At 42.0% G+C, this 27233-nt stretch overlaps 2 protein-coding genes across 2 annotated transcripts in view; one reads left to right on the top strand and one right to left on the bottom strand.

Moving 5' to 3' along the window:
• Positions 1–23675, bottom strand: LOC139540801 (GTP-binding protein Di-Ras1-like). Its single transcript, XM_071344778.1, has 2 exons — positions 23309–23675; positions 1–4110 (listed from the first exon to the last, which is right to left on the bottom strand). The coding sequence occupies exon 2, from the start codon at positions 4066–4068 to the stop codon at positions 3472–3474; it is 597 nt and encodes a 198-aa protein (XP_071200879.1). The 5' UTR covers positions 4069–4110; positions 23309–23675; the 3' UTR covers positions 1–3471.
• A 1429-nt stretch (positions 23676–25104) lies between these two features.
• Positions 25105–27233, top strand: part of LOC139540812 (adenomatous polyposis coli protein 2-like) — a 38125-nt gene continuing 35996 nt past the window's right edge. The window contains exon 1 of the mRNA XM_071344790.1: positions 25105–25198. The gene's annotated coding sequence lies outside the window, so the exon portion shown is untranslated. The remainder of the gene's footprint in view (positions 25199–27233) is intronic.

The raw sequence follows: 27233 nt of genomic DNA, 5'->3' as shown, positions 1-27233 counted from the left end.
TACATTTAGTTGTCTTTATTTGGCAGTTCCTTTATATGATTCAAATTGCAAAATACCCTCAAGTGAAATTATTCATCCAGAGCACTTCAAAGGGTTTACCAAAAGATCAAATGTCACTGTACTCCAAATCCTCAAAGTGCTGTCATATTGCTAAAGCAATGGCATGTGATTTTTGGATTGCAACAAATATTCAATAGGGAGGAGAGGCAAAGCAAGACAATATGAGCATTTGGAGCATAAAATATATTATTTACAGTATATTATACAGTATATTAACAGAAGATAGGCATATAATGTGATCAACATTGATATAGACACCTAATTTAATGATATGAGGGTCCAAATATTTGTGCTATAGAGATGAATTACATTTATTCAAAAACGTTTACATTTCGAACGTGCTTTGACTGCTTGTTGCTTTTGTTATTTGTTTGTGCTTTGTTTAGCTAAAGCTCACTTAAATGTTGAAATGATACAACATGTCAAGTCAACTGGTAGGAAAGGCATTTCAAATGTACAGCAAAATGCAGAGACCACTTGCAGCTATATTTCCTATATTTTTATTACTACACATGCTACTGTTAATTAGCAACCTTTGATAGGCCTAACCTGTACCTGTAATATACAGTGCATTCGGAAAGTATTCAGACACTTTTACTTTTTACACATTTTGTTACGTTACAGCCTTATTCTAAAATTGATTAAATAAATATTTTCCTCCTCAATCTACACACAATACCCCATAATGACAGAGCGAAAACAGGTTTTTAGACATTTTAGCAAATGTAATTCAAATAAAAAAAGTATTCAGACCCTTTGCTATGAGACTCGAAATTGAGCTCAGGTACAATTTGGTTCCATTGATCATCCGAGAGATGTTTCTACAACTTGACTGGAGTCCACCTGTAGTAAATTCAATTGATTGGACATGATTTGGAAAGGCACACACCTGTCTATATAAGGTCCCACAGTTGACAGTGCATGTCAGAGCAGGAACCAAGCAATGAGGTCGAAGGAATTGTCCGTAGAACTCGGAGACAGGATTGTGTCAACACAGATCTGGGGAAGGACACCAAAACATTTCTGCAGCATTGAAGGTCCCCAAGAACACAGTGGCCTCCATCATTCTTATATGGAAGAAGTTTGGAACCACCAAGATTCTTCCTAGAGCTAGCCGCCCGGCCAAACTGAGGAATCTGAGGAGAAGGGCCTTGGTCAGGGAGGTGACCAAGAACCACCAAGAACCACCATGGTCACTCTGAAGGAGCTCCAGAGTTCCTCTGTGGAGATGGGAGAATCTTCTAGAAGGACAATCATCTCTGCAGCACTCCATCAACCAGGCCTTTATGGTGGCCAGACGGAAGCCACTCCTCAGTAAAAGGCACAGCCCGCTTGGAGTTTTCCAAAAGGCACCTAAAGACTCTCAGACCATGAGAAACAAGATTCTCTAGTCTGCTCAAACCAAGATTGAACTATTTGGCCTGAATGCCAAACATCACGTCTGGAGGAAACCTGGCGCCATCCCTACGGTGAAGCAAGGTGGTGGCAGCATCAGGCTGTGGGGATGTTTTTCAGCGGCAGGGACTGGGAGACTTGTCAGGATCGAGAGAAAGATGAAAGGAGCAAAGTACAGAGAGAGCCTTGATGAAAACCTGCTCCAGAGTGCTCAGGACCTCAGACTGGGGCGAAGGTTCACCTTCCAACAGGACAACGACCCTAAGCACACAGCCAAGACAATGCAGGAGTGGCTTCGGGACAAGTTTCTGAATGTCCTTCAGTGGCCCAGCCAGAGCCCGGACTTGAACCCGATCTCAAACATCTCTGGAGAGACCTGAAAATAGCTGTGCAGCGATGCTCCCCGATCCAACCTGACAGAGCTTGAGAGGATCTGCACAAAAGAATGGGAGAAACTCCCCAAATACAGGTGTGCCAAGCTTGTAGCGTCATACAGAAGACTCAAGACTGTAATTGCTTCAGCGAAGTACTGAGTAAAGGGTCTGAATACTTATGTAAATGTGATATTTCAGCTTTTTATTTTTAATAACTTTGCTAAAATTTCTAAAAGCCTGTTTTAAATGTTTGAATACGGTTGTAACGTAACAAAAGGTGGAAAAAGTCAAGGGGTCTGAAAAATGTCAGAATGCACTGTATAATGAATCAATAACTTTCCGTCAACAACTTGGGGCTCTATTCAATCTGTATTACTGCAGCGATAGAAATGTAAAGGTCATTTCCGATTGAGCCAACATACAGCGCATTCGGAATGTATTCAGACCCCTTCCCTTTTTCCACATTTTGTTACATTACAGCCTTATTCTAAAATGGATTACATAAATAAAAATCCTCATCAATCTACACACAATGCCCCGTAATGACAAAGTAAAAACAGGTTCTTAAACATTTTTGCAATGTAAATTGTAAATGTGACATTTTTTTTTAATTTTATTTTATTTTATTTGCAAGCATTTCTAAAAATCTGTTTTTGCTTTGTCATTATGGGGCATTGTGTGAAGATTTATGAATATTTTTGTTTGTTTGTTGAAAAAGTCAAGGGGTCTGAATACTTTCCGAAAGCACTGTATGCAGCGTTTACCGTGAATGTAGTCTCCTCTAACGCCAGAACATTGCCTCTAAATTTAAATGATGCTGTAATGCTGAACTTCTGCTATACAGATTGAATAGAGCCCTTTATTGATGACAATGTCTAGTTCTCAACTCCCATCCAATTACCAGGTAAATACAGAGAGACTGAAGGGCAAAAGTCCAACTTGTGCTTATGGAAATGTACTTGAATTGATGAAAGTCATGTTTCCATTACGTTCACATTAAACTTGATACCCTCTCATCTCCCGCAAATCCACCCTATTCCCTTTCACAATCATAAGAGTCAGGTGGCTATCTCATATTAGCAGGAGACAGACAGCTATAGGGAAAAGAGGGCGTACGTGGAGTGAATAATATTGAAATGGGCACTGTGTAGGGAGTTCCCCCTTTTTGTCATTATACCCTGAACAGGATATGAATTCTCAGGGCTCCATATTCTTTCCTTTTTCCCATCACAGCAGAGATGCATCAATATTTGACCTTCTCTTAGAACTTGACTCTTGTGTCCCAAACTTTTCTATTCGGGCCTTCAGTGGCATACATTTTTTGATGGAGAGGCAAACCTCCAAATCAAAACCAGTGAGACAGACGGGTTGACTGTGCCCTAGGGGCGATTCCTGGTTAATGGTATGAGCAGAGTGGGGGAAAGGTGGAGATGGGGGTAGTGGTATAAAGTAAGGGGGGGGTTTCCTCTTTCGGGATAACAAAATCCCTCTCAGACGACCCCCATTCCACCCCCACCCCAACCTTCCCTCCATTCCTCGAAGTGAGTCTCTTCAAGAATGCCCACCCTTTCCACCACCACCACCACTACCCTCCCCAGCCTCTGTCTTTCCTCCTTAGGGGTCAGGCATCACCTCTCCCTCCCTACATGATGCTGCACTTGCCCTTAAGCTTGTCGGCATGCTTCTGCTTGCCGGAGCGCTTGCCGTCGACGCTCAGACTCATGTTCCTCTTCTTCTCCAGGGTGAGCAGCTCCTGGAAGAGCTCCTTGACGTTGCAGTTCATCTTGGCCGAGGTTTCCATGAAGGCACACTTCCATGCTGTCGCCTGCGCCTCACCATCCTTGGTCTCCACCTCACGCTGGGTCTCGTCGCTCTTGTTGCCCACCAGCATGACGGGGATGGCGTCCACGCTGCCCTTGATGGCCAGCACCTGCTGGTAGATGGGCTTGAGCTCCTCCAGAGACTGGCGGCTGGTGACGGAGTAGACCAAGATGAAGGCGTGGCCCTTGGAGATGGACAGCCGCTGCATGGCGGGGAACTGGTGGCTGCCCGTGGTGTCGGTGATCTGGAGGGTGCACACGCTCTTGTCACAGCTGATCACCTGGCGGTAGGTGTCCTCCACAGTGGGGATGTAGGTGTCCCGGAAGGTTCCCTTGACAAAGCGAAGGACCAAGGAGCTCTTGCCCACACCGCCAGCCCCAAACACCACAACACGGTAGTCATTGCTCTGCTCCGGCATGTTGGGGGGGGGGTTGGGATCCCTGTTTCTGTTTCCTAAGACCTGAGGAAGAGAAGGAAGAGAAGATCAGGAATGGTCATCAAAGGATGGGATCAGAAACAGTATCAGAAAAAACATGAATGCCATTCAACTATGTTGATTGGAATTCGCCTTGTAGTTGAAGCTACCCCAGCAGGAGTAGTTGGTTGACATGATGTCATTTCAATCACTTTTGCCAGCTGGGACAAGGCAATACAAATATCCCCACTACAATCACATTAGAGTGAGATCGTACACAACACAATAGCATAATCATGACATACAGTGAGCTTGATCTCGATAAAGCATACATTTTCTTATCTAAATAGCATCCTCGCTATCTTCTTGTGCACTTGAACAATATCTCAGAGACCCTCGACTGAGATAAACAGTGCAACAAGCTGGTCCCTTTAAAGCCAGGCTTGCCATCATAGATTATCATTAACCTGAACAAGACACAGGAGAGGCAGTTAATTGATGGGCTCTCAGATCTATGAAAGCACAGTGCAGTGGGAAGCAGAGGCCAAGCACATTGTCATCAAATGTGTGTTTGTGTAGCCTGGGCCCACATCTGTTTGTGCTGTCTTGCCAACTCCTATGTAGATTGTCACGGCAAGCAAAAGAACACATCTCAGACTAGGCTATTTTTTGTGGGGTCCAATGTTCCATGAGGACTGCCTTGCAATAATGCCAGAGAATGGAAAGGTATGGAACACATCGGCACAATAGACTGATCCAAATAGCCATTGAAAATGGATTACATGTACCATTGATCTTAATGCTCAGTGGTAATGGATAAAAATGGATGTTAGGAAAAGCAATACTATAGCTTCACAGTTGGGGTGTTATATAGGACTATTGCATTTTCAGATGTGAGCTCAGGTGCATGACAATGACTGTAATGGAGGTGGTTCAGTAAGCTATGCTTGCATGATGAATAACCTTGCCTAGGCTTTAGCTCAGAGGGCTAACACAATCCTGATGGCGACAGATAACCCAGGTTCAATACCCAATCAGTCACATGAGAGCACTTTCAGACATGCAATAAGAATTGCACTGGTGTGTGTGAGCGAGAGAGAGAGAGAGAGAGAGAGATTGTGTGTGTCATCTGCCATCAACACTACAGTCAGATTGCATTAGGGAGTCATTCATCTTGCTGTGGGTATGGAGGTGGTGGAGAAATAAGGTGGAATGAAAGGGGGCTAAGCCTGGGGAGGGCTGACAGATTGCAATTGAGTGGAAAGATGACTGAGTGGAAAGATGACTGAGTGAGAGACTAAGAGGAAGAACAGTGCGGATCTAGAGTCAAAATGACATTTACATTACATTTAAGTCATTTAGCAGACGCTCTTATCCAGAGCGACTTACAAATTGGTGCATTCACCTTATGATATCCAGTGGAACAACCACTTTACAATAGTGCATCTAACTCTTTTAAGGGGGGGGGGGGGTTAGAAGGATTACTTTATCCTATCCTAGGTATTCCTTAAAGAGGTGGGGTTTCAGGTGTCTCCGGAAGGTGGTGATTGACTCCGCTGACCTGGCGTCGTGAGGGAGTTTGTTCCACCATTGGGGTGCCAGAGCAGCGAACAGTTTTGACTGGGCTGAGCGGGAACTGTACTTCCTCAGAGGTAGGGAGGCGAGCAGGCCAGAGGTGGATGAACGCAGTGCCCTTGTTTGGGTGTAGGGCCTGATCAGAGCCTGATGACCAATTCAAGGTTTTGGTTGGGGGACTTGCTCAAACATAGCTGGCAAAATGCTTTTTTGACCATGTCCCTATCTGTCACTTAATCAAGTGATCGGTATCAGTTCTGTGTCGTTAAAAACACTCAAAGAATCACCAACATAAAGTGTCGTAATAGGGCATGGGCCACCACGAGCTGCCAGAACAGCTTCAATGCGCCTTGGCATAGATTCCATAAGTGTCTGGAGCTCTATTGGAGGTATGCGACACCATTCTTCCACAATAAATTCCATAATTTGGTGTTTTGTTGATGGTTGTGGAATACGCTTTCTCAAGTGCCACTCCAGAATTTCCCATAATTGCTCAATTGGGTTAAGAGCTGGTGACGGAGGTGGCCATGGCATATGGTTTACATCGTTTTTATGCTCATCAAACCATTCAGTGACCACTCGTGCCCTGTGGATGGGGACATTGTCTTCCTGGAAGAGACCACTCCCATCAGGATAGAAATGCTTCACCATAGGTTGAAGGTTATCGATCAGAATAGCTGTGTATTTATTGGTGTTTACCTTGCCCTCTAGGGGTTGCGTGGACCTAAACCATGCCAGGAAAATGCACCCCACACCATAACTGAGCCACCAGAGTTCTATGCCGTGCTTATCTTGTGAATATTTATCTTCAAAACCTCTACAGGATCGGTGGGTCCCCCTCGGGATGGTTGAGCTAACGTAGGCTAATGCGATTAGCATGAGGTTGAACTTGAAAAGTTTTTAATAAACCAATTAGGCACATTTGGGCAGTCTTGATACAAAATTTTTAACAGAAATACAATGGTTCATTGGATCAGTCTAAAACTTTGCACATACACTGCTGCCATCTAGTGGCCAAAATATAAATTGTGCCTGGGCTGGAAGAATACATTATGGCCTTTCTCTTGCATTTCAAAGATGATGATACGAAAAAGATACAAAAAAACACATGTTTTTGGTATTATCTTTTACCAGATCTAATGTGTTATATTCTCCTACATTCATTTCACATTTCCACAAACTACAACGTGTTTCCTTTTAAATGGTATCAAGAATATGCATATCCTTGCTTCAGGTCTTGAGCTACAGGCAGTTAGATTTGGGTATGTCATTTTAGGCGAAATTTATTTAAAAAAAAGGGGTGGAAGAGTTAATAAGCCTGGGCAGGTAGAAACAATATTGTGGAACTCATTACTATTTATGTTAAAGGGATAATCCACTCTATCTTGACAAGATTTGAGGTCTGAAAACATCTGAGCAACTGAGCAAAATATCACTTGAATGTACTGTACTTCCAGACCCTGCCATGTTGTTCCCACCTATTTAGTGCCTTCAGATCATTGAGCAGCAGGAGACATATTTCCCCCCGTGGGTATCTGAGCCTTGTGTGTTACAGCCAAAGGATTCCCATGGACCAGACAGATGCTAGCTGGAGCTCTGGCATTAATCTCTAGAGTAAGGCTCCTGTGGTACTCCATTCCGAGCATTCTGTTTGAAGTATGTGGGAGCCCTTGGTGTTTCCACAGTAAGAGCAGACACCTCTCTGTGTTCATCTAAAAGAGGTGTTGATTTCTCCATCTCTCCCTCTCTCTGTCTCTCTCTCACGTACACTCACTCTATTTTTATCTTCCTTTCTCTCCCTTCCTCTCTCTCTCTCCTTCTCCCCCCCGCTCTCTCTCTCTCTCTCTATTGGAAGTTGGGCTTTGATAAGTACACCACACAGCTCTGTGATCACTGTATTGTTCTCTGAGGAGCTGCCAATGCTTCCCACCAACACCTGGTCCTATCCAACATATCAAACAACACTCTGATTCATTCATGTTCGAGTAGAGCGGGAGGCCATCGCGTAGCTACTGAGCTCTCCACTGCTTTACTGGGTCAAATAGACTTGGCTATCATCATAGATGTATGAGTACAGAGTTATGTCTTTTGGGTTTCATAACCACGTCTTTATAACAATTAAATGATGATGATACGGGAGAGAGGAATTCAGTTCAGCCATTTATACAGAACGTGATCGTCTCAACACGTACAACCCAATGATGCTCTGCGGCATGACCCCAAATCACAACGCCTTACCTCCTACATAAATTGTTTTATAACAGTCCTGAGAAGGTGACTGTGAGCCTCCAAGGTCATGGTGTCATCCAGTAATAGTTCTGGACCACTCATGACTGGTGGTTCTGTCAGTGTTGCGTTATTCAACAGTAACTGAGCTGTGTGCCTTTTCCAGACAACGTCCTCTGCAGTGTGGACCGTGTAGGACACAGGACGAGTCTGAGTAATGACTGTGGCAGGAACCCTTTGAGGTAGTTCCTAGCTAAGGCAGTTTCTCCAGGATTGAAAGCTCTGTCCTTTGCTCTCGGTTCACAATGTTTGACTTGACTCCTCTGTTGACGTCTCCTTTGCGTTCATAGGTTTGAGTAGGTCGAAGCTTGTGCATAGCTCTTTCTTCATGAGTAGCGATGCAGGCGAGGCTTTGGTGGTTGCATGAGGAGTGTTCCTGTAGGATAGCAGGAAGATTTTCAAGAGTTGGTGCAGTGTTCCTTGAGCAGCTTTTAAGGCATGTTTCATGGTCTGAACGAACATCTCTGCTAGCCTGTTGGTAGATAGATGATACGGTGCGGACCTGATGTGTTGTATGCCATTCATCTGTAGGAACGTAGCCATTTCTTGGGACACTAGCTGCAGTCTGTTGTCGCTAACAAAATGGATTGGTGAACCCGACTAAACACTTCTCCAAGCTCCTCGATGGTCTTCTCTTCAGTAGTAGACCTCTGGCCACTTGCTATGAGCATCCATGACCACGAGAAACCTTCTGTCTTCGAATGGACCTGCGAAGTCGACGTGTATGCGTTGCCACGCTTCCTCCGGCCAATTCCACGGATGAAGAGGTGAAATTTGAGGTACATTGCGAACCTTCTGACATGAGTAACGTGTTTTTGCTTTCTCCTCAAAGCTTCCATCCAGTCCAGGCCACCAGAAGTAGCTTTGTTCGATCTCTTTCATGCGAACCATTCCACAATGACCTGAGTGTAATTGGTGCAACACTGGTTTCCTCAGAGAAGGTGGAATGATAACTCTCCTCCCCCACAGCAGACAACCGGTCTGTACTGACAGCTCAGTTCTCCTGGAAAGGTAGGGTTTTAGTTCCTCAGCATCTCCTGCGGCCCTGCCTTTGATGGCGATGTCCATCACTTCAGGTAACACTGGGTCTTTCTGGTGTTCTCCGCACTTGTGTTGAAGTGACTGGTGCATTTCCATTTGTCTAAAGTAGAAGATGTCAACTTGACGTGACTCCGGCTTAACCACAGGTAGTTGCAACCTGGAAAGTCCATCTGCGTTGCAGCGCAGTTCTGACTTGCGATATTTGATGTCGTAGGTGTGTGTTGACAATAACAAAGTCCACCTTTGCATTCTGCTCGCTGCAAGTGACGGAATCCCAGTATGCTGTCTAAAGATGCTCGTCAGCCGACGATGATCAGTAAGGGTGAACTTCCTCCCATATAGATACTAGTGAATCTTACACACTCCAAAAACTATGTCTAGGGCTTCTCGTTTAATCTGTGCATACTGTAGTTACTTTCTGACCGCAAAAGCGAACAGCTTCCCTTCACTGGAAGGCATGATATGGGACACAACTGCTCCCACACCATTGGGACTAGCATCACAAGCTAGTTGGATGGGCAATGACAGGTCAAAGTGTGTCAATGCCTCAGATTTCATGAGTGTTTCCTTGGTTTTCACAAATATTTTCTCGCATTGTTTTGTTCATTTCCATGTTTTGTCCTGACAAAGCAACTGATACAGCGGCTTCAGCTTCATTGCTATGCTCGGGATAAAATGTCCGTAGTAATTCAGTAACCCCAGGAAAGAACGTAGCTGGCTGACGTTCTGAGGAGCTGGGGCGTCCAAGATAGTCTTGACCTTGGACAGAGCCTTGTGGAGGCCCCTAGCGTCAATGACGTGCCTGAGGTATTCAACCGAGGATTGGAAGAATGCACATTTGTCCTTACAAACTCGCAGTCCGTAGTCCTTCAATGCCTGTAAGGTTGCATCCAAGTTTCGGAGATGGTCCTCATTGTCCTTCCCAGTAACTAAAATGTCATCCAGGTAGCATTGTACTCCTGGCAATCCACTCAAGATGTGGTCCATCGCCCTCTGAAACAGCGCTGGTGCACTTGTGATTCCGGTAGACGACAGTACCTGAAGAGTCCCTTGCATACCTGAAGAGTCCCTTGTGTGTCACGAGGGTCAGCAGCTCCTTTGACTTTTCATCCATGTGCATCTGCAGGTAGGCTTGGCAGAAGTCGATTTTGCTAAACCTTTGACCCACAGCTAAACCTGCGAGAAGGTTGTCGTTGTTTAGTAGCAGATACTGCTCACCAGACAACACAAGGTTTACCATGACTTTAAAGTCTCCACATATCCTGATTCCACCACCCTTCCTAAAGGAAAACTCTAATCAAAACTATCTTTTGGTATTTGTTTCATTAGTCCATTGTTGACATCGTCCCAAAATGTTTTGATTGTCAGCAATCACGTTTTCAAGATATGTACCTTTCAAAATACAGATATCATCCCTGTATGATGTATTTTGCATCATATGATGCAAAACGCAGCATCGTATGATGCACAATGCATCATACAGGAATGATTTCTGTATTTTGAGTCACATATCTTGCAAACTTTCTGACAAGCAAAACATTTTGGGACTATATCAACAATGGATATTTGTTGGGTGGATATACAGTGGGGCAAAAAAGTATTTAGTCAGCCACCAATTGTGCAAGTTCTCCCACTTAAAAAGATGAGAGAGGCCTGTAATTTTCATCATAGGTACACTTCAACTATGACAGACAAAATGTGAAAAGAAATCCAGAAAATCACATTGTAGGATTTTTAATGAATTTATTTGCAAATTATGGTGGAAAATAAGTATTTGGTCACCTACAAACAAGCAAGATTTCTGGCTCTCACAGACCTGTAACTTCTTCTTTAAGAGGCTTCTCTGTCCTCCACTCGTTACCTGTATTAATGGCACCTGTTTGAACTTGTTATCAGTATAAAAGACACCTGTCCACAACCTCAAACAATCACACTCCAAACTCCACTATGGCCAAGACCAAAGAGCTGTCAAAGGACACCAGAAACAAAATTGTAGACCTGCACCAGGCTGGGAAGACTGAATCTGCAATAGGTAAGCAGCTTGGTTTGAAGAAATCAACTGTGGGAGCAATTATTAGGAAATGGAAGACATACAAGACCACTGATAATCTCCCTCGATCTGGGGCTCCACGCAAGATCTCACCCCGTGGGGTCAAAATGATCACAAGAACGGTGAGCAAAAATCCCTGAACCACACGGGGGGACCTAGTGAATGACCTGCAGAGAGCTGGGACCAAAGTAACAAAGCCTACCATCAGTAACACACTACGCCGCCAGGGACTCAAATCCTGCAGTGCCAGACATGTCCCCCTGCTTAAGCCAGTACATGTCCAGGCCCGTCTGAAGTTTGCTAGAGAGCATTTGGATGATCCAGAAGAAGATTGGGAGAATGTCATATGGTCAGATGAAACCAAAATATAACTTTTTGGTAAAAACTCAACTCGTCGTGTTTGGAGGACAAAGAATGCTGAGTTGCATCCAAAGAACACCATACCTACTGTGAAGCATGGGGGTGGAAACATCATGCTTTGGGGCTGTTTTTCTGCAAAGGGACCAGGACGACTGATCCGTGTAAAGGACAGAATGAATGGGGCCATGTATCGTGAGATTTTGAGTGAAAACCTCCTTCCATCAGCAAGGGCATTGAAGATGAAACGTGTCTGGGTCTTTCAGCATGACAATGATCCCAAATACACCGCCCGGGCAACGAAGGAGTGGCTTCGTAAGAAGCATTTCAAGGTCCTGGAGTGGCCTAGCCAGTCTCCAGATCTCAACCCCATAGAAACTCTTTGGAGGGAGTTGAAAGTCTGTGTTGCCCAGCAACAGCCCCAAAACATCACTGCTCTAGAGGAGATCTGCATGGAGGAATGGGCCAAAATACCAGCAACTGTGTGTGAAAACCTTGTGAAGACTTACAGAAAACATTTGACCTCTGTTATTGCCAACAAAGGGTATATAACAAAGTATTGAGATAAACTTTTGTTATTGACCAAATACTTATTTTCCACCATAATTTGCAAATAAATTCATTAAAAATCCTACAGTGTGATATTCTGGAATTTTTTTCTCTCATTTTGTCTGTGATAGTTGAAGTGTACCTATGATGAAAATTACAGGCCTCTCTCATCTTTTTAAGTGGGAGAACTTGCACAATTGGTGGCTGACTAAATACTTTTTTGCCCCACTGTAGTTGTTGTGTGGAGTTTTCCTTTAGGGACTGGTAAGATGGGTGTCGCCCATTCACTCACGCTGACCGGCTCCAGTACTTTGTTCATGACTAAAGTGTCCAAGTCAGCCTAACCTTTGGTCTGATAGCATAAGGTATGGGTCGTGCTTTCAGAAACTTTGGTTTGCTGTCTGGCTTAATGCTAAGCTTCACTATTATGTATTTCATGCTCCCCAGCTCTCCATTAAAGACTCCTCCATGTTTCTTTAAGATGGCGGGTAAGCCTGTGTCTCGATATGTCATTGTATGCGCCGATGGCCAGTCCAGTGTGATTTTCTCCAGCCTCGAGCGTCCCAGTAGTGATGGATAGTCTCTTTTTATTACTTAGAGTGGCAACTTCAGTTTGTCCATTTAACTGAACTGTGACCTCAGGGATGCCTCTTCGCCTGTGTAATCCTAAACACGATGTGTACTGGCTGAAGTGGAAGGTGTTTCAGTGTCTTTTCGGAGACTGTGTCTGACACAGAGATACAGCCCCCCCACAGTCACTACTTCCTCATTTGAGTCACTCACCTCTGTGTTCTCTTGCTCAACAGCATGAACATGTCTCTTTTGCTTTCGTAGGAACATCTCTTTCTTTAATCTCCTTTTATTTCTGCAGGCTTATGCATAGTGGCCCTTTTTACCACAGGCTCAGCAATCCATGTCCTTACACCATGTACTGTAGATGTCCCGCTTTGCCACAGTGGAAGCATATGCCTTGATTTCCCTGTCTCTGATTTTCAGTTCCACTCGTTTGCACTCGTCCTGATTTCCCTGTCTGCTGAGCCTCTTTAGCAGCTAGTTCCACACTGACTTCAATAGTCTCTTTTGTGTAGCTTCACTCCATAGCCCACATACTAGTCTGTCTCTAATGGTGTCATTTAAAACATCATTAAACTCACAGTGCTCTGATAGTTTCTTTAGCAAACATTTTCACTGATTCTCCCTCTTCCTGATTTCTTCTGTCAAACCTAAACCTTTCAGCAACAGTGGCGACCCGTCATTCAGGGCAGGTGAGTCAGAGCCCCACCTGTTTGAGCCCCACACTTTTTAGCTACATTTTGTGGCTTGCCTGTTTTTTGCATGTTATTTTGGCATTAATACGTGTCACATATCAGTTTGCAAACTATGTAAAAAAGTAAATAAATAATTGAGTTAATAAAGCTGCTTACAAACATGGTCTCTTTTTGCTTTATTGAGTAAGGCAGCTCCAAAATACAGGTGTTTCTGCCGAGCTCAGTGCTTTCTGTGGTGGGGCAGCCAGCGGAAAATACGGAGCGTAGGTGTTGGTCCTGTTCTCTAGTTGCGCCGTGATTGGCTCAGTGTTCTCTCACTCATGGGGACACTACGTCACCTCTGAGTCTAAGGACAGAGTGCGAAAATTCAAGCCCCTTGGGTGCTGCCATAGAATTACATTAGAAGTGCCCATCCAAGAAGGCTCAAGGTCATTGGCCACAGATAAAATGACGTCAAATCACGTTATTTCTTCAGTAGCTTTGATTGGACTGATCATGTCAACATCATACTTTCTAGATCTTAGCTAGCAGTCATCATCATGAATCAAGTCGACAATCTACTGGCAAATCCTTTTTAATCCTTGTCATATGAAGAGAAATAATGAATAGAAATGATAGATGAAACGTATCAGTGCTCATTGTTCATTGGACATAAACATTACACAACAAGTTGGAAATCACAAATTGTACAATGAGTGGTTTGGAAGGAATCAGTGGCTAACTGCAAGCATTGCAAAGCAATTATTATTCTGCTATTCATTGGAGTGGCTGTGTGGTCCCAAGTCTGGATTAAGGGTCTCTTTTCCAAGCTTAAAATTATAAACATTCAATATTGGCCATGCTGTCAATGAAGCATGATTTGTGCCCCACTCAAAACAACTGTTAACTCGGAACTGCGTTTTGAACGGTCATCCAACTAGGAATTGGAGGTTGGGAACTTGGGCCTCTTTCTAAAGCTACGACTTGAAGATTACAAACGTCGTCATGATTCAACCTTGTTTTTTCAGAGTTCCCAGTTGTCTTGAAAGCACCATAAATCCAGAGAATGACAGACTTTGATGACAGAGTTTGATGACAAAATTTGCCCATGAAGGACCGCCGCACCACCTTCCTGTTCAAGTGAGCACAACATACTAATTGTATGTTGTGTAGTAAGCTGTTAGTAGCCCATGTGCCTCACCCTAATAGTTTGGTCTATTTTCCCCTCTTAATTTCGCCTACTGTTCTGACTTGGTGGTGCACATGTAGCCTATAACCTGTTTTAGAGAAATATAATCATTGAATATTGTAAGAGTTTTCATTGTCTGCTTATATGCCCCCTTTATTTATCCTACAGTTCTGACTTGGTGTACAGGGAGAACACTGTAAGAATGGCACATGTTCTGAATTCTGTCGCTGTACATTTCAAAAGTGCTGAACAAATAGTTTGTGGCAGACGGCAGGGAGAGGTGAGGGGAGTGGTTATTGAGGGGAGATATCTTGCTGGCTCCACCCTGAGTGTGAGGATTACCCCTGGAAAATGGAACGGACAACAAGAACGGCTTGTGGACTGAGGTGATTGGTGAGGTGATTGGTGCAATTTTTTATTCCATACTGTATTTTCCTGCCTTAATATTTTTTTTCCCACTTCGACGTCCGCCTCGACTCCTTTTCTGCAGTCCATGATGCTAACTCTCTCTTAGCTAACTCGACTATGCACTTGTCTCTGCTAGCAATACACTGTGCTAACATTAGCCTAGACTGTACCATGAAAAATTACTTTTAATTCAACTTGTAAAACCCGACTTTTTACAGACAGAATAGTCTCCAATCTTTTGTAATGCCTTGAGACAGTAATTCAGTTGAACCATTTGTCCAGAATGTGATCATCTCAACACATACAACCCCCATGATGCTATGCGGCACAACCCCACTACACAACATACATAATACACAAATATTTAGTCTTTACAGTATCTTGTGATCTGCTGCCCAATTACTATCCATACATACAGATGTAGGATCTTAATTTGATCCAGTTTGATAAAGAAGGAAAATAATCCTGCAGCAAGAGGAAATGTGGATTATAATTAAAACTTCTTGTCACTACAGGGGGTGCTGTTTCAACTTCGACATTTTGCGTCTCCAAATTAAACTGCCTCGTACTCAATTCTTGCTCGTACAATATGCATATTATTATTACTATTGGATAGAAAACAATCTCTAGTTTCTAAAACCGTTTGAATTATGTCTGTGGGTGAACCAGAACTCTTTCTACAGCGAAAATCATGACAGGACATGCGAAGGTCTGAAAACTAGGCTCTGATCTCGGATCAGTTTAAAGCTCTGTGTGTGCCCTATGGATCGAAATGACTGCACCCGACTTCCCCTGGATGTCAGTAACCAATGAGAAGTGGAATGGTGTTTCTACGTATTTCTCAGAGCTTATAAAAGGGCTAGGAACGAGGTGCGCTCTCTTTTCGACTTCCGCCATTACGCAACGCAAGATCTCAGGATAGCATTTTGAAACGCTCAGTTATCGGCCTTAGATATGTCCGTCTGTAATTTAATTCGGTATAGGTGTTAGAAACATCATAACGAAGTTATTTGAAACCGATTTATATCAGTTTATGCAGTTTTTTTACTCAATCTAATCGATAAATAATCGTCAACTTAGGTGCCCTTCCAAGATGGCGCCGGCCAGAATGCATGCCATGTTTTGACTGATTACATAGCATAACCACGATTTGTGATGCTAAATATGCACATTTTCGAACAAACTCTATATGCATTGTGTAATATGATGTTACAGGACTGTCATCTGAAGAATTCTGAGAAGGTTAGTGAAAAAATTAATATATTTTGGTGGTGATAACGTTATCGCGCTTTTTGCCTTGAATCAATGCTGGGGTGATGTTAGCTCATGTGGTATGCTAATATAACGATATATTGTGTTTTCGCTGTAAAACACTTAGAAAATCTGAAATATTGTCTGGATTCACAAGATGTTGGGCTTTCATTTGCTGTACGCTGTGTATTTTTCAGAAATGTTTTAAGATGAGTAATTAGGTAATACACGTTGCTCTCTGTAGTTATTCTAGTCGCTTTGGGTGAGTTTTGTGATAGTGGCTGCAATGGTAAACTGTGATTTATACCTGAAAAATGCAAATTTTTCAAAAAAAAACATATGCTATACCATAAATATGTTATCAGACTGTCATCTTATGAAGTTGTTTCTTGGTTAGTGGCTATATATATCTTTATTTAGTCGAATTAGTGATAGCTACTGATGGAGTAAAAAACTGGTGGAGTAAAAAAAGTGGTGTCTTTTGCTAACGTGGTTAGCTAATAGATTTACATATTGTGTCTTCCCTGTAAAACATTTAAAAAATCAGAAATGATGGCTGGATTCACAAGATGTAGGGCTTTCATTTGCTGTATGCTGTGTATTTTTCAGAAATGTTTTAGGATGAGTATTTTGGTAATTGACGTCGGTCTCTGTAATTATTCCGGCTGCTTCCAACGCTATTTCAGATTGCAGCTGCAATGTAGAACTGTGATTTATACCTGAAATATGCACATTTTTCTAAAAAAACATATGCTATACCATAAATATGTTATCAGACTGTCATCTTATGAAGTTATTTCTTGGTTAGTGGCTATATATATCTTTATTTAGTCGAAATTGTGATAGCTGCCCATGCAGGAAAAAAATGGTGGAGAAAGAAAAGTTGTGTCTTTTGCTATCGTGGTTAGCTAATAGATTTACATATTGTGTCTTCCCTGTAAAACATTTAAAAAATCGGAAATGATGGCTGGATTCACAAGATCTGTATCTTTCATTTGGTGTCTTGGACTTGTGATTTCATGAACATTTGATTATATGATATCCCTGTGGCTTTAGGCTAGGCTATGCTAGTCAGCTTTTTTGATGGGGGGGATCCCGGATCCGGGGTTGTGACTCGTTAGAGGTTAATGGATATTTTTGTAGGGATTGATACATTTTTCGGCAAATCAAGTTGACATTTTAAAGTGGAAATTATAAAGGTTAGAAGCCTTTTTAAACGTTGAATATACTACACGTTTTCATTTCCTGCCGTGCAGGAAAATTCTCAGCAATAAGAGTGATCAAATTAAGATCCTATATCTAACTGTTCTTATAAAGATAACGGCTAATTTCAGTTTTGGTTGATGCAAAGAAAGGTTGACCTCATGCTTCTGTGGCAAACAGTGAAAAGCGTTGGTTCTTGCTTACAGCACTATGTTAATGTCCTGTATGAACATCAAAAACAACTCCAAATGTTTTGTCAGGTTTACTATATAATTAAATGGTGCTGGGTCACTCCTAGGGTTTGAGTTATTGCTCTGTCTCTGTCAGTTTCCCCCAGTGCCTGCTGTACAGCTATGTCCAGACGCTACTGGGTTGGTTATGATGGCCATGTGGAGCAGTAGAGCGATTGGGTCCCTCATCAGAGACATTTCCGTACTTCCACCCCCATCTATCTGCCTGTGATATCATGCATAGTGACAGCCTGGACACTGCTGCATGTCTGGTGGCCATTTCAAGTGGCGGGGTGAATGTCAGATCATATAGCCCAGGAGGCCACTGTTCAACATTTGGATGGGAACTATAATCCGGTTATAATTCAATAGATTTTTTAATTATATGTGTCATTGTTGCTTGAGTTCAGGCTTGATTGAAACTGCTTTCAATGGGGAAAGATTGGAAGCCCCTCTTCTGGCGTGTGAATCTATGGCTACATTGTCCTTTGTGACATGATTTATATGAGGAAACTAACCACGTAGCTTGTTGTTCCCAGTTAGACAAAAAATAATAGACATCTAATATTGTTTCCCTGACACGTGCTTCGTGTTTAAAAAATATATATATAAGTACCTTTCAAAATAAATCAAATAAATCCCTCTGGTCTTAAAGGGAGAGTGTTTGTGATTCTAGTTATATTGATTTACTGTATGAACAGAGCGTCAAAGCAATTTCACACAAAGTAGCATTTCCAGAAGGAGCTTTTGTCGCTCATGTTTGACATCAGTCCTTTTCCCCCCGGTGAGAGACAGATTTAGAAGAGTGACTAATTGAAGGTCTGGTAATCGATCTAGTCCCCAGATTTGGTCCATGTATGCTCTCCCTCGGTGACAACTGCAAACCACTTGACGACAGCAGACGAGCTGGGTGGGCAGGTGTTCTTGCTGTGTTGGTGTATCTTGCTATTATGTATAGGTGTGTGCGTGCGTGTTCCCTCCCTCTGCAGCTCTGGGATTTCTCCGTTGTGTTTTTTTCTCCGACATATCTCTGGGAGTTCTCTGGTTACTGTGGCAACAGGGCCCAGAGGAAAATCTATGACAGGGGAAGAGAGTGTGTGTTGCGCGCGTGGGTGCGCACACATAAGGGAGATAGACAAAGGGAGGGGGTAATGACTTTTGTATTTGGGGACGGGGGCATAAACATGTCATCACCCCTGTCAGCATTCAGTTGCCATGGTTACCTGCCCACACCCTTCTATGTCATATCCTTTTTCAGAGAGGTCAACAACCCAACAGGAACATTTTAAGGATTTACGCCAAACTCTTCCTCACTAACAGCTTTCTGACATTGACAGTTTGGTAATTCCTATGTTTGGACCACTACCGAGATTTGACAACTTGCTAGCCACATTCAGTCTCATCTCTGATTGAAGGCATCTGTAGGCCTGAATAAAGGAGGACTTTGAATTAGTATGCACTACTGTATGTTGGTTACTCCCACAAGACCATTCAAACATTTGGAGATGGGCCATCTGCACAGACACACACACACAAACACCCACTCAGATCTACAAGAGACATTAAGTGCCGTACATACCAGTATTGCCAGAATGGTGTGGGGGAGGTAGTAGACAGACCAAAATGTCTGATAAACAACATTATGTCAAGAGAGGGGGATTTCGATTGTCATGAGAATAGCAAAAATAATTCCAACCTCAAATCTCTTGATTCCTGTGCATTTCAGTAAGGAATAACTGCCAAACCATGGCAACGCACACACACACACACACACAGTGATATAGGGGGTAGTTACTCTTTGATGGAAATGAATATGAACAATATCTCTAGATCTATGAATTACAGTTGAATTTCCCAAAGAATAAAGACAATGCTGACATGACATACTGTACTATATTGTATGCTATTATTACTACAGATCTCGGGTGTAGGTTGAGCCAAATGTTGCCATACAACACTTAGGTGGTGGCCTTGAGAAAAGTGGGCAGAGGACATGAGAGAAGAGAGCTGGACTCCTGGCTAGATGTATCCACTGTCTTTTCTCAGTTTGTGTGTGTGTGTTTCTCCTTTTTCAATCGTTGGACAGATTGCACCACTGGGACTAAGTTTCAATGCTTTTGAAAGCTCCCCTATGATACCCTATTACAGGTTTATAGTGGCAACCACCCCCTGCCCCACAACCCCATGACACGATAGACCCATCTAGAAACATGAACAACCCCTAGTTCCTCCATACCTCTCAATGTTTAGATCTGAAAGGATTGGATATGGTAAAAAAAAAAGTCACACATCAACCAAAAGTTAACAGGGGACAAGTAATTGTAATATAATGTAGGCCGTCATTGTAAATAAGAATTTGTTTTTAACTGACTTGCCTAGTTAAATAAAGGTTCAATTAAAAACATGAAATCAGTAAATGGTTAAAACATTCATAGATTCTTAACAGCTGGTGACGTCTGAGGAAATGTTTATCTAGTAGATATGATTGTATTTTAGATTGATAATAAAATGTGTTATGGCCCTTCAGAGGCATTCCATGCAGGGGTCATTGATGTGAAGCTGGTTCCCTATTGGCTGGTGGTGATAAAAATGGTTGATAATTCCCTGGACGCTAGCGATCAAGCTGTGACGATTGCCCCACTACTTTCCTAACACATGCTAATGCATGCAGTTATAGAGTCAGGCTCTTTATCGTTCACTTCAAGAGGGTCTCACCCCCTACAGTACATAATTTATGCATCTCACATGCTACCATTGCTTCTGGCAATGTGGAAATGTTTGCCTTGAAAATCTCTTTCTGTTTCTCACAATAATTACATTGATTTCCAATGTAAAATGTCCAAGTGTAGTATACAAGTTGAAATGATTGATTGTAGTTCTAGCAGTAAGGCTACATCTTTGGAGTGGTCTATAATGTTCTAGCCTATATCCACTACCTAGAACCAGAAAGGGTTATTCAGCTATACATGCAGAACGGGCCTTGTTTCCAGGTAAGAACCTTTTCACTCAACAAAGAACCCTTTGAGAACCCTGTCTTTCTAACGTTCTCAGATGAAAAGGTTCCCCTGCTGAACCCTTGAAGAAATTGAGAACCTTTTCATGTTCTAAGAGTGTACTGTGCAAACACTGCATTAACATGTAATTATACCAGTGCTTCAAAGCTATAAGCAAAGAAAATGACATACCTGTATTTGGCTACTTTCTTTGAGTAAGAATAAGAAATTATACCATTACTTCAAAGAAACAGTTTAATTTGCTAGAATGAGTTCTGTCCCAATGCAATACAGGTGAACATTGCAGAAAAACTGTTAAATTCATCAGCCTCAGCGTTGTATTCTTTTGCGTTGTGTTACCTGCATGGATTTGCTCAGGTAACCTTGAATGCCTTCAGAAAGTATTCACATCACTTGACTTTTTCCACATTTTGTTGTGTTACAAAGTGGGATAAAAATTTATTTATTTGCCATTTTTTGTCAACGACCTACACAAAATACTCTAACGTCAAAGTGGAAGAAAAATTCTAACATTTGTGAAAAATGTAGGAACAATAAAACACTAATATCTTGATTAGATAAGTATTAAACCCCTTGAGTCACCTTTGGCAGCGATTACAGATGTGAGCCTTTCTGGGTAAGTCTCTAAGAGCTTTCCACACCTGGATTGAGCAACATTTGCCCATTATTATTTTCAAAATTCTTCAAGCTCTGTCAAATTGGTTGTTGATCATTGCTAATCAACCATGTCCAGGTCTTGCCATATATTTTCAAGCAGATTTAAGTCAAAACTGTAACTTGGCCACTCAGGAACATTCACTGTCTTCTACATTCACTGTTTTCTTAGTAAGCAACTTCAGTGTAGATTTGGACTTGTGTTTTAGGTTATTGTACTGCTGAAAGGTGAATTAATCTCCCAGTGTCTGGTGGAAAGCAGACTGAACCATGTTTTCCTCTGGGATGTTGCCGGTGCTTTGCTCCATTCTGTTTCTTTTTTATCCTAAAAACTCCCCAGTACTTAATAATGATTACAAGCATACTCATAACATGATGCAGCCACCACTATGCTTGAAAATATGTAGAGTGGTACTCAGTAACGTATTGTATCGGATTTGCCCCAAACATAACACTTTGTATTCAGGACAAAAAGTTATATTGCTTTGCCACATTTTTTTGCAGTATTACTTTAGTGCCTTGTTGCAAACAGGACCCATGTTTTGGAATATTTTTATTCAGTACAGGCTTCCTTCTTTTCACTCTGTCAATTAGCTTAGTCGGTTATTGTGGAGTAACTACAATGTTGTTGATCCATCCTCAGTTTTCTCCTATCCCAGCCAATAAACTTTGTAACTGTTTTAAAGTCAACATCCCTGAGCTGCTTCCTTCCTCTCTGTCAGCTGAGTTAGGAAGTACGCCTGGACCATAGTAGTGACTGGGTGTATTGATACACCATCCAAAGTGTAATTAGTAACTTCACCATGCTCAAAGGGATATTCAATTTTGTATTTTTACCCATCTACCAATAGCTGCCCTTTGAGAGACATTGGAAAACATTTCTGGTCTTTGTGGTTGAATCTGTGTTTGAAGTCGTCATTCAAAAATCATGTTAAACAGTATTATTGCACACAGAGTGAGTCCATGCAACTTATTATGTGACTTGTTAAGCCCATTTTTTCTCCTGAACTTATTTAGGCTTGCCATAACAAACGGGTTGAATACTTATCGACTCAAAACATTTCAGCTTTTCATTTTTAATTAATTTGTAAAAATATAATTCCACTTTGACATCATGGGGTATTGTGTGTAGGCCAGTGACTAAAAAATCGCGATCTAATACATTTTAAATACAGGCTGTAACACAACAACATTTTAAAAAAGTAAATAGGTGTGAATACTTTCTGAAGGCACTGTAAACCTCATCGAATATATGCAGACATTATAGCCCACAAACATAAACGTATTATGTACGTCACAACATTCTTATACAACAAAGACGTGGGTATACTACAGAGTAGCTTACGTCAAAGCAGCATTGCTCAGGCTTGCCCCCTTCTATGCCATGCCCACGCAAATAACGAAGTGTCAGTCTCCCACGGATTTTTAGAAGACTGACATAATTGCTACCACGCATCTTGGATAATCACACAGGAATTTGACTTAACGGGCCCGCGATACCGACTTAACCGCATTAAATCAAAGCATCAATCACTCATTCCCTGGCATAATGCTTGGCGGCGACATCCACACTGTTGAATGAATGAAAGAAACATTGATAGCCCTTCCTCCCGAGTCCCACACACGCTTTTAGGCTACACACACTCCACATTGTAGCACATCCCATATGGGTGACCATATCATACTATAGCAGCGATATGCCTATATAACAGCACAATGGTAAACTATGGGAAGTCAGAAATGAAATATCATGCCAAACCCTATTGAGAAAATAAGATTATCTGTGCAAAGTGTATTGTGGGGTTAACTTTGAGAAAGAAATACAGGGTTTCGAGTCCTGTATACCACAAACACACATTTGAAAGCAAAGGTGGTTGTCGGTCAGACCCTAATCAGACGCATCTGAGTACTTTTTTTTATTCATAAAGAGGTTATGTTAACCCACACTTGTCTTGAAAGCGTCGCTACAGTGTCTCGTCCTATGGCCAGGTTCGATATTATCACACAGTAAAGGACTGGCCTCACTATTATTGCTGTAAAATGTAACCTAAGGCAAATATACATTTCCACCAGATACTGAACAATGGAGGGAATGTTGAATGAGTCAGTAGGCTGGATGAGTGAGGGAATGAAGAGTGAATGAATGAATGAATGGATGAACGTGTTGAGTTGAAATGAATCGAACTTACCTCAAGTTTACTTTCCCAGATCCGTTGTGATGCTGCGGATTTAAATATGCCCGCATGTAACGCATGCAAGTAAATACATTGACGCTAGAGTTCTTCTATAGCAATAACATTTTACAATATACGTGATGTGTTGATGTAGCCAGGTCCTCCCCTTTTCACTGCAGCTCGCTCGCTCTCTCTGTTTTTCTGATTTAAACCCCTTGATGCCAAAGATAGGAGGTGCTTTCCTTTCTATTCAGTCGCTCATCGAATACTGACGCAAGCGAATGGGCAGTTATAGAAAAATCGTGCGCTTTTGACACTCCTTATCCTGCTTTTGCTGAAGATGTGTGAGCTCCCTCCATCATTCAGCTACGCCTCTGAGACACGCCTCTCATTCGGCTCCGTCTTTATCTTTATCATTTTTTTCAATTATTTTCAATACCTAATATGATTGCCGAATTTAATCATGTGGGTTATTTTTGATCGTTTTTTTCTCTCTCACTAATCGATTATTAGATTATAGCCTGTTTGTGAAACCAATCCTTTTATTTTGGAGAGAAGCTGGAATAGTATCATATCAATCAAAAATATATATGATTGCTTTTGATTAGATCGGTTCTTCCAGTCAGTCAATGTAATATACTGTTACATGCGGTGCTTTAGGCTTACATAATTTGTGTCATTGAGTAGACGCTATTTTCTGATGTTAAATAGCATAGGGGCTCCCCGGCGTGCTAGTCCATAAATCTTCTTGAATCTGTGTAGACCTACTGTAGGCTATATGTGTCATGTCATGTATCCTAGGGCTAGGCTACACCTCACTTTCAGTTTTTACAAATTCAAATTCACACATGAAATGTCAAAAGAATATTACTTTTTTTTAACTTGTCAATACTTCCAAAACTTTGTTAGCAAGATGCAAGAGCCACCATAAACTGTATTGTGAAGTACGTCGTGGTCTTCACACAAATTTGTCACATTGGTGTCAGGAGAGTAATGGCGCCACTGTCTGGCCATTAAAAATGTTCCCACAAACGCATTGCCACTTCCCAGCCAGCATTTCTTTGGTGCAGCTGACACAATAGATGAGCTTTTGTCTCGCTCCAGTGGTAAACTGAGAAACTCCAAGAGAGAGAGAACACCCACCTCCATAACAATGGGGTCATGCGCACTTATTTAATGTTTATCTTCACTGTGTTCGGCCAGGTGAATTAATAATAATAAATAATACCTGGGAGGCAAAGTACACTGGGGATCTGTCCGTTCAGCACCTCGCCACCTAGGCCAGCAACCTCTGAAAAGGCAGCAGCACCACCCACCTGTTCAGCACCATGGACAACAGCCCATGGCAAGCCTGTAGCAGAACACGTCAAAACGACCAAACCTTGATTCAATAAAAGTGTGCACAGTATTATAATTCACAGATGCACAAATTATAGGTGGGTACCAAATCTGACGTCTGTTTGCTTGTCCCGCACTTCCACGTACACGTTTTAAGTTTAAGTTAAAGTTCAGGCTTTGCTGACCATTCTTTACGCTGAACGTCTGAACTAAATCCTTTTAACCCATATGCCTATGTTTACTGCATTCATCCTTTGGCGCTTTGTAGAGTTTCTAAAGTTTCCATTGAATGCAGCTGATGCAATACTTTAAGAAATATACATTGACTATACATTTTTAAACGTATTTCAAAAATAGTTATAATACCTTCTATACTCAACATTTGCCTGCCAAGAGAAATAAGGAGCTTTTTATGTGGAATTGAGAGAGAGAGAGAGAGAGGCTGTGGTATGTGACATCAGACTATAGCGTCACAGCACGCAGCTAGTGGTGAATTCAGCATCCATCCCACAGAGTCCGCTCTCTCATTCCACGCCCTACTGAAATCAACACGGCTCGGGAAATGAGGTAAGAATCCAACACAATTGTAACGCTTAGAATTATCTTACATGACAACATTTTAAATCTACGATTATTTTTTATATTATTTCTATCTACGATGCTGCATATTCGATTGGTTGTGTCGCGAGCTGCGCGGAGGGAGAGTGGTCCTGATGTGAATAGAATGTTAAACAGGCAAATGCATGAAAGTGGGCTTGTTCAAGATATACATGACGCTTTTATAATTGAATACATTTTATGTTCAATCTTTTGGAGCCCCAATTGTCCAATGTATTTGGATAGTGTAGGCTATAGGTTAGTAGCCTAATACCTGAAAATGTATGGGGTTGTAGTAGGCAAGGTCGATTGAAATAGGTAGGCTTATCCAGGTAACTTAATTTGATGGTTTATCCTAAAGGGTAAGTGGCAGGCTATTTATCAAACAGATAACGAACCCTCCATTTGAAGTCAATAAATCGTGGGCATATTTTGCATTGAAATTGATTCGTGCATGTTGGTGCATTTTGTTCGACCGTGGCCTATTTGGAAGGTGAATCATTGACGTCGTCAATGGAAGATAACGAGACCATCGCTGTTGTGTGATGTCCTCCGTCATAGATGCAGTTTATTTTCCGTATATCTAGTTGGAGCCTTTTTTATAAAGTTGTCGGGCTAAGCAATAGTGGATTGACATTCATAACCTACGCTGGTTGATGAGAAGGAGGCTTCATTGTCTGTCATTGTTTTTAGCCTATGGATTACAAAATGTATCGCATTTACATTAGAATGCTTGCACACACATTTTCATGAAGTATCATTTTTGTCATTTGTTTGAATCAATCACCTGAACCTCATCAGGGTAAAATATAATTGATTGTGACATTTCTGGGAAAAATATCCCACCGCATAAGAAAAATAGATATGGTATGTGAAGAAGGAAAGCAATAGACACATAGAGCTAAATACTACAGGCTTCATATAACACATGAAACATGGGGATTAAACCCAGCAGCAGAAAAGAACATAGCATCATTGATCTTATTCACACACCACACACACACACACACACACACACACACACACACACACACACACACACACACACACACACACACACACACACACACACACGCACACACACACACAGAGAGAGAGAGCAATGGTAACCAGTGCAGATCCTACTCTAATGAGTCTCTTAGGGACTGGCCACTCACTGTGCCCATGGCTTTGATTATACTTTGAGTGACTTCAATCATACAACTACCGGGTGTGGCTGTGCCCTATTAGGGCTTTTACCATCTGTGTAGGCCTATGTCTCCTATCAGGTCTTCACACCAACATCCAGGAATCCAATATTACTACAGTTTTCACTTCCTCACTGCAGTTGTCTAAACTGTCCAGGGGAACTGAACTGGACCACAGAGAGAACTGCCAGGTCTGGAATCTTGGGCCTGGAATCTTCCAAGAGCTTTGGACCAGTAACTGAAATGTCGCTGATTCAAATCCCAGAGCCGACTAGGTGAAAAATATGCCAATGTGCCCTTGAGCAAGGCACTTAACTCGAATTGCTCCTGTAAGTTGCACTGAATAACATCGTCTGCTAAATGACTAAAATGTAAATGTAATCCCCAGGCCTGAAAATCCCAACAAAATGGAAAGCGCTTATGTAATATTACATAACGTGATGATTTTTTTAGGGATGGGATGAGCTACTAACTGACATGCCAGATTTTGTGGAGGAAAACAGCTGAGCCCTGATGTCGTTGGCATCACTATTTATTCTGTGTATGGATGTCTATGGACAACGACAAGCCTTGAATTGAGATTCAATAAGGTTGACAAGTCAATTTGCTTTAACCAAGAGAGCGTTAATTGACCTGCCTCCCATAACTTCACATCATTCTCTAGGCCTGAGAAGAAGGGAGAAGGGCTTTACTGACAGGTCCAAAACACTTGACATCATATTTGAAGGGAGATTAGGATATAGACCTATCTTGAACCTTTCATGATCGGTCGATGTGAATTGACATGGGCAACCACGCCCAGAGAAGAAGTACGAAGA

Source organism: Salvelinus alpinus, chromosome 16, assembly GCF_045679555.1.
Source record: "Salvelinus alpinus chromosome 16, SLU_Salpinus.1, whole genome shotgun sequence".
NCBI classification, from domain to species: domain Eukaryota; kingdom Metazoa; phylum Chordata; class Actinopteri; order Salmoniformes; family Salmonidae; genus Salvelinus; species Salvelinus alpinus.
The sequence above is the reverse complement of the archived record's forward strand: the minus strand, read 5'-3'. Positions and strand labels throughout refer to the sequence as shown.

Excerpts from the sequence above, each read along its gene's own strand:
- LOC139540801 (XM_071344778.1), bottom strand. The coding sequence starts at position 4,068 with ATGCCGGAGCAGAGCAATGACTACCGTGTTGTGGTGTTTGGGGCTGGC.